Source organism: Mus pahari, chromosome 3 (genome assembly GCF_900095145.1).
Source record: "Mus pahari chromosome 3, PAHARI_EIJ_v1.1, whole genome shotgun sequence".
Classification (NCBI taxonomy): Eukaryota; Metazoa; Chordata; class Mammalia; order Rodentia; family Muridae; genus Mus; species Mus pahari.
Genome location: NC_034592.1, coordinates 24,067,627 through 24,075,546, shown reverse-complemented (window position 1 = coordinate 24,075,546; position 7,920 = coordinate 24,067,627). Strand labels below are relative to the sequence as shown.

General features: G+C 36.0%; 1 protein-coding gene across 1 annotated transcript; it reads right to left on the bottom strand.

Annotated features, from left to right (window-relative positions):
• Positions 1–590: 590 nt before the first annotated feature.
• Positions 591–2,351, bottom strand: LOC110318820 (olfactory receptor 50). Its single transcript, XM_021194100.1, has 2 exons — positions 1,452–2,351; positions 591–608 (listed from the first exon to the last, which is right to left on the bottom strand). The coding sequence occupies exons 1-2, from the start codon at positions 2,349–2,351 to the stop codon at positions 591–593; spliced, it is 918 nt and encodes a 305-aa protein (XP_021049759.1).
• Between the last annotated feature and the right edge of the window lie 5,569 nt (positions 2,352–7,920).

The window sequence follows — 7,920 nt, the reverse complement described above, 5'->3', positions numbered from 1 at the left end:
AACTTTTAAGGCCTTGTATTGGTAACCATAGTGGCTGTGAGTTCTTATGTGCAATAGCCACATCATGTTTAGAGCATAGCATTTCATAGCTGCTCCTCTCTGATTTCTAGTTCTTATATTCTTTCCTCTACCACACATCCTTGGTTTTAATTAACACATACCCACCTCTCTTTTCCCTTCTCCTCCCTTAACCCTTTATATCCAAGTGTTCTCATTCTTTCATATTACATATGTTCAACTATCCTTACTTATTAGACTTAATTTGGATTTCAAGATCAAATCTTCCCAAGTACCTTCTTCATGCGCACTTCATTTAGGCTAAATATACTCCCGGACCCCACTTCCCCATACTTTTTACTCCACTACATCTTTGAAGACTTCTGTCCCCAGTATTCTACTTCATTACTTTCACTTCACCTATATTCTAATATCCCTTTTCCTAATGCACCCTGAGACCATGGGCCATTTCTAGTTACTTAGTTTCCATATGTCCTATATGCTAAACCTGCAAAACAAAATTTGTAAATCTAGGATATGAAACCTCATATGAAAGATACCATGAGGCATTTGTCTTTTGTAACTTGGGTAACCTAATTCAGTAGTTTCTTGTACATTTATTTTCATATATTTACCTATAAATATCATGGTTTTATTTTCTTTCACAACTAATCAATATTGCATTGTGCATATGTGCCACCTTCTTTTTCATTTTCCATTTTTCAGTTGATAGATTTCTATGTTGATTCTATTTCCTAGCTTATGAATATCATATCAATAACCATGAATGTGAAAGTACCTATATAATAAGATATAAATTCCTTTGTGTACATTCTCTGGAGGGGTATAGCTGGGTCATATGTAAGATCTATTTCTAGTCTTTGAGAGACACTCAAATTGATTTCCCAAGTGAGAACATTTTGGATTAATTTTTGTACCAGTTTAGAGCATTTAAAATCAAACAAACAAGATTTCAAATTGGTGTTCCTTATGAAAAGAAATTTTAAACATATTATAAAATTAAAAATAAAATTAATATTTTAAATAATAATAAAAATCATATATACAGAAGGAATGTTTGTTTTCTTGAGAAGAAAACAACACTTCATATGGAAGACCATAAGATTAGATAATAAAAAAAGGTGAATGATTGGCATGACTTTAGGTACATAAAATTTTTTCTCATGCCAATGGGAGTGGTGATCGGAGTAGTCTTCCCTCTTTTTGTATTTGAGAACTTCTCAGTCCTGTATGTAATGCTATGACTTGGTGCTTTTCATCGAGTCTTTAAGTTGTGATTTTTCAACCTGTTTCATATCAGCCCTGCATTTTATTTCTGTTTAATTGTTTTGCTCATCTTGGGGGAAGGTTTTTACTTTTTATTTTTTTCTAAACACTTACACACTATTTTCTTTTCACATGTGTGAACACAGTCTCCTTCTGAGTGTATTTATCAGTGCTCCTTTTATATCCCGATTCCTCAGACTATAGATAAAGGGATTCAACATGGGTGTGACCACAGTGTATAACACAGCCACTATGACATCTTTATCATTAGTATTATTGGAGGAGGGGAAAAAATATAACCCAATAATGGCTCCATAATACAAAGAAACTACACAGAGATGAGAACCACATGTGGACAAGGCTTTGCAGATACCTTTGATGGATGGAGTTCTTAGGATAGTGGCAACTATGTGGCCATAAGAAACCAGGATGCCTATGAATGGTACAGTGATGACCACCACTGCCAAAGTGAGGATGACTAGTTCATTGATGGTAGTGTCTGAGCTAGACAGCTTCAGTAAGGCAGAGAGATCACAGAAAAAATGGTGGACAGTGTTGTCTCTAAAAAGAGAGAGATGAGCAAAGAGAAGAGTATGCACAAGGCCATTAGTAGAGGAAAATACCCAGGACACCATCACTAGCAGAACACAGAGGCTCTGACTCATGATAGTGGTATAATGCAGAGGGTGGCAGATGGCCACATACCTGTCATAGGCCATGGAAGTCAGAAGGAAGTTGTCAATACACCCAAACAATAAGAAAAAATATATTTGGGAAATGCACCCAGCATATGAGATGGATTGACTGTGTGTCAGCATATTCATGAGCATCTTTGGAGCTGTGACAGATGAGAAAGAGATGTCTGTGAAGGCCAAGTGGCTGAGGAAGAAGTACATGGGGGTGTGGAGGTGAGAGTCCAGCCTGATGAGCAGGATGATGAGCAGGTTTCCCAGCACAGTTGTCAGGTACATGGCCAGGAACAGGGCAGAGTACACAGCTTGATCCTCTGGCTGAATGGGGAGCCCTAGGAGGATAAACTCAGACACAGTGCTCTGATTAGACTTCATTATGCTCTTTCTTTAGCTAGAAATGAAAAAAAGATGATATGGAAGAAGCAGAGGTCGTTACATCGATTACATCATAATAGCATGTTTTAACTGTTCAGTTTGTGTTCTCTAACCTAAATATCTCAAGGTTCCTGCCACATTGATGGGTTAGTGATTTTGTGACTTAATATGTACTAAAATGTGCTATTTGTCTTCCTAGAAAACAACTCAAATTGCTTTGGACAAAAAAACAGAAAGCACCAGAGTGATCATCATATGTCTTCAGGCTCATAGGAAACAGAAATCCATGAAAGAAATCCTAGATTTCAAATGACAGCATAAGTCCAAGTTTTTAAGGAATGAATAGAAATCTAGCCAATGAATTATCATGACTTGTTGATGTGACCTAAATTCCAGTGAGACCACCAGAACATGTCTCAGGTATGCTTTATTTTCATACACTTAATATGAGAGTAACTATTAAGTGTTTGAAGCTCCAAAATATCAGAATCTAGATATTTGATGTGATTGGTAAATATAGCAGACAAAGTCTTGGGGATCTCATAAGATGGTAACATACCTGAGATATTCCATCAATTCTTCTTTTAAGACAGTTTTTTCCCATCCAACAGTTGAGTCTTCTATCTCCCTTTCTACATGAACTTGTACCTGGTACAGGGAAAAGGAGGTGCGTATCTCTTCCAATACACACAGAGTCCTCTGTGTATATTCCCTCAGCTCAAGCTGGACCATTCTTATTCAAGTCTGTAGAAATCCAGAATTTTTTTATTTTTCCAGTGACATCAAAAATCTAGTAAAGAAAAGGTTGATTTTTTAAATATCTGTCTGACATATATTAGTAATAAATACTCTTTACTGTTATTCAAAAGCTTGGTTTCACAGTAACAATTCTTAACTAATTTTTTGTTGTATTCTAATATTGCTTATAATTTGAAAATATAGTTATTCTTCTTTCTCATTCAAATCTGTTGGTTTTAGGCCTACCTTCTGGCACAATTGTTTTATATTTGAGAAAGAAAACATGTGAAGCACCTACTAAAATGCAGACTCTATATACTCTCAAAAGAATTGTTCACTATGAATGTAGTGTTTTTTGGAGATTTACATAATCATCTGATCTGCCATTTATTTGAAGAGTTAAGTAAAGATTACATTAAAATATAATTATAAAATGGAAATTATTTCAACTTGATTAAACTATGTTTAAAGTTCACATATTATTTATTCTACTATATTAAAATATTACAATATTTAAGTAATGCTGTTATGGAGTTGGTCTACAATTTATTTTTTTTCAATAATAATAATAATAACTAATTTAGCTCAGTGGCAGAGTACTTGTCTAGCAAGCGCAAGGCCCTGGGTTTGGTCTTCAACTTAAAAAAAAAGACCAAAAAAGAAAAAAGAAAAAAAACATGGTAACTAAAATGATAATTAGCTATCTGCTAGATGTGTAGGTTGCTTCTAATTATTTGTTACATTTTGTTAAGTAACATTTGTCAGTTTTAAAATTCTTTTGAACACTAATATATGTAACACATGTGTGCAGAATGAATTTCTAAAAATGAAAATTGTCCATTTATGAAAAGACAGGGTGAAAAGTAATTCCATTTTTATGTGTTTTCAATGCAATTTTTCATGTAAACATCTGTCTTGTAAAAGTTAATTAAAAACATGTTTGGAGAGCACAGAATGAAGGCATTTGAAAAACAAAGAAAATTCAAGATTATAGTTAACTGGAAAAAAATATGAATTAGAGAGCTTTACACGAGCCTGAATATAGATGATCTTTCTGCCACATTAGAAATCTTCATTCTATTCTCAGTAACAGGACAAAGCAAAAGTATAAGTAACTTTTTTTAGGAGCTGCTGGTAGTAATTAAAACAGAATCAATGGGAATTCAAAGAGTGAACTAACTTAGCTACAAAATGATTCCACTTTCTGTAATAATTATTGCAGCATAGAAGAATGAAATTATACTAATTCAGTGAAAAATCTGAAAAACTTTCCCAAGAAGATAATGGAAATTGAAGAAATGAAAAATGATGTATGCCCTAGCTTTTCATCTCAAAATTAGATATAACATCAGAGAGAATCTATTTGAGTACAAATTTGCTGCTGTCACATTACTGTTTCAAATTTTGGATATGTGATTAAAGTAAGTTATACTACAAGGATCTGCCTATCATAGTGTTTCATTAAGAACATATCCAATGTTATACAATCACTCTATGCTGACATGGGTCTTTGATGGTAAGCAGAGATACCTTGATCTACAAGATGTGGAAGTTTCTTCCATTCATGTATGAAATGTAGAGAATATAGTGAAACTTGCAGAGTTTTCAAGGAGTTCAATAATCCACTGTGAACAACAGAAGATTTTCAGCATGTAGCCTTCTGTGATAGATATATTCACATATGGTTATTCTTGGCCCTGAGAGATCAGTGTGGGTTATAATGTCCCAAACCATGATGAGGGGCTGAGCTCCTATGGCTGGCTCCTGATTAGAGACAAACAGCATGTGGTTGCATCATTACCTTAGCTTTCTCCTGGGGTAGAACTTGTTTGCTGAAGAAGACACAAGAGAGTTCATCCTTGAAGCAATTATGATAATCTGTGCAAGGTAACTAATAGATGATGAACAAATATCATGTGCTATTTGCAGGGGAAACTGTGGAATTTGAGTTTTTTCTTCTATGAAAAAAGTATAAGCAGACAGCCTAATATCATGTTTTCTTTCACATGAGAAAATTGAAAGAAAAAGGTATCCTGAAAATCGAAGACACTTTCCTAGGGAAAAGAGCAAAGAAGCAGAGTGGAGATGAGAAAAGAGGAGGACAGAGCATGATGATTTGAGCAAGTTCTATGTGTGTGTGTGTGTGTGTGTGTGTGTGTGTGTGTGTGTGTGTGTGTAAGACAAAGTCACAATGAAACCCACTGCTTTGTATGCTGATGTGGTTCATTGTATTTTTAACTTTTTATTAATTCTTCATGAATTTCACATAATGTAACACAATCCCACTTATCTCCCTGTCCCTTTACATCCACCCCATCTCCCTTACAATCTCCTCCAAAAAGAAAACAAAAAATAATTAAAACTTTAACTAAAAGAATCTGGTTGTGAAAGCTGCAGTGCATCACAGTGTAACAGTTTACCCTTTTGTCCACACATCTTTACTTGCGACTGTTCATTGCAATGAGTCATTGGTCTGGTTCAAGGTCTCTGGCTTCTGTTGCACTATCAATACTGGATCTCACTGGGACTCCTCTTAAGACATCTTGCTATTGTCCTATGTCATAGAGATCATACAGCTTTAGAGCTGTAAGACCAGCTCCACCAGTTCATAGATGGTATAAATGTTGGGGTAGACCCACTAAAAGCTCTGGATATGGGCCTGGGTGATTACTGAGTTGATTAGCTGAGCAGTTCTCCTGAATTCATATCATCAGGACAAGATCTCCAACACTTCTCCATCTAGTTCAGCCAGTGTCATGGCTGGCAAGGGGCAGAACCAGCTCTTCTGCTCTCATGCCCCCAGGCCAGCTCACCTACACCCACGTCACCAGAACCAGCTTTTTTATGCTTCAAAAGTGAGGTTTGGACCTGCTTTCCCAAGTGCTGCAGATTGTGAGGGGCAGGTTCAGTTCTCCCACTTTTATGACCTCAAGGGCAGATACTTTGGAGTGGCAAGGGGAAGCATCTCTCCCTCATTCACACCATTGCATGACAAACAAGGGGTAGGGACAGCTCTTCCACACTCAAACCCTTGGGGCCAGCTCACCACCATCACCCCTGCCATGAGGGTCAGCTCTTCTGTGATACCCAGGTATGATATGGGACCCACTCCTCTGAGTACTACAGCTACTGAGGAGTTGCACACTACTTGGACATCGACATGGTCCTAGGTGATAGCCCAGACCAGGGATGTCCTCTTGGCTTTTGGTGGTAATATGAAGCATGGAAATCAACACAGACCCCTGATGTTGCATAACAATGGACCCAGACATGGCTCTCAGTATGCCTTGAGTGGCAGAGCAGGCTACACACATCAGGCTATTACTCTACCTTTTCTATCTTTAGCTCTGCTTCTATTCATAGTGCTCAAACCATTCCACTTCTCTTTCTCACCCATTTCTCTACCACACAAATTGTAATGCAGGTTGGCCATGCAGTTGTGGGCCAGTCTCTTTGTGTCTTCCTTCTTCCCATGCCATGTGATGGAGATGATTTAATAGTTTAACAAAAATAAATGTGTTGCAGCAATATTCTCATAGAAGTGAAGTTAAATGCCTTTGCCTTGAGCAAATGTAGTTTCACAAGGACTAAAATTTAAGATGCATTATTTAAATGGATATAGAAAGCAATACATGTGTGTAGAGGGCAGAGAATTATCTTCTTCATTTTAAAATTCATACATGACAGTTCAGTTACTGTAGATCTCAGCATGTTGGAATCAGTTCAGATTGCCTAGACTTTCTGACATCCTGCTAGCTACACCTAAGCTCACATTTGAAGAGACTGAACTTCATGAGGAACAGAGTATGCACAATCACAACATTCTCTGTAATGATTTTAGAATATCTCTCAGTACTGTTTCACAGGGATTCAACTTCCCAGAACCTAGAGATCTCTAATAGGGGTTTCCTTCACCAATTTGATCCTGATTTGTCTGTTGTGGTCTTTTACAGAAAGCAAATCTTGTTTCAATATGAGAACAGGCCCAGACACTTAGAGGGAAAAAAGTTAAGTACTAGTTACAATCACACTAATACAGGCAAAACCTATTGGTAATGGAACAGAAAGAAAGAGTAAGATGAGCGTTGGTCAATAGGTAAAGAATAGTTAAATTGAAAAATTACTTCTGATTGCATGGGAGGGTGGTGATTCTGGATAATGAGAAGAAAATACTGTGTTTTTATGATATGAAAAAGAATTCTGAGTATTTTCACCATAAACATGTGAAAATGAGGAATTAAGCATAACTTACATGATTTGAACATATGAACTCTATATATGTAAGGAAACAATACAAGGTATGCAGTACTGGTACACCATTTGATGTAAATTTAAATTAAAACTAAATACATGGAAATTAGTTAAAATAAAAAGATAGCTACAGTTTGAGTTAAAGTTATTTTTTAAAACTCTAGCTAAATTATAAAATCAAACAAAAATAACATCATAAATTAACCAACCTTAAGAAATATTAGCATCTTTAAGAAAGGAGAAAAAAATCTTTGCTACAAAAGGATTTAACACATTAAAAATAAAACAAGGAAATTAATGAGGACATTAAGTTGCAATTCTGGGGAAAGGGTTCTATATAAAATGTAAAATGTGTAGACATGTTTGTGAAGAAAGCTTGTGCAAAACTATCAGGATTAATAAGACAAAAAAAGGGAAGAAGGAAAATGACAGAAAGAAAAGTCTACATTAAAAGCTACACGTATTGTAAAGTGTGCCAGGCAATGCCCCGAATCACTAAGAAACAGCATTTCCCAGAGGAGAGGACCCTTTAGATAGTGGGAAGATTGCAACTTCCCTTTGAGGAGCAGAAAAAAGCTAA

Excerpts from the sequence above, each read along its gene's own strand:
- LOC110318820 (XM_021194100.1), bottom strand. The coding sequence starts at position 2,351 with ATGAAGTCTAATCAGAGCACTGTGTCTGAGTTTATCCTCCTAGGGCTC.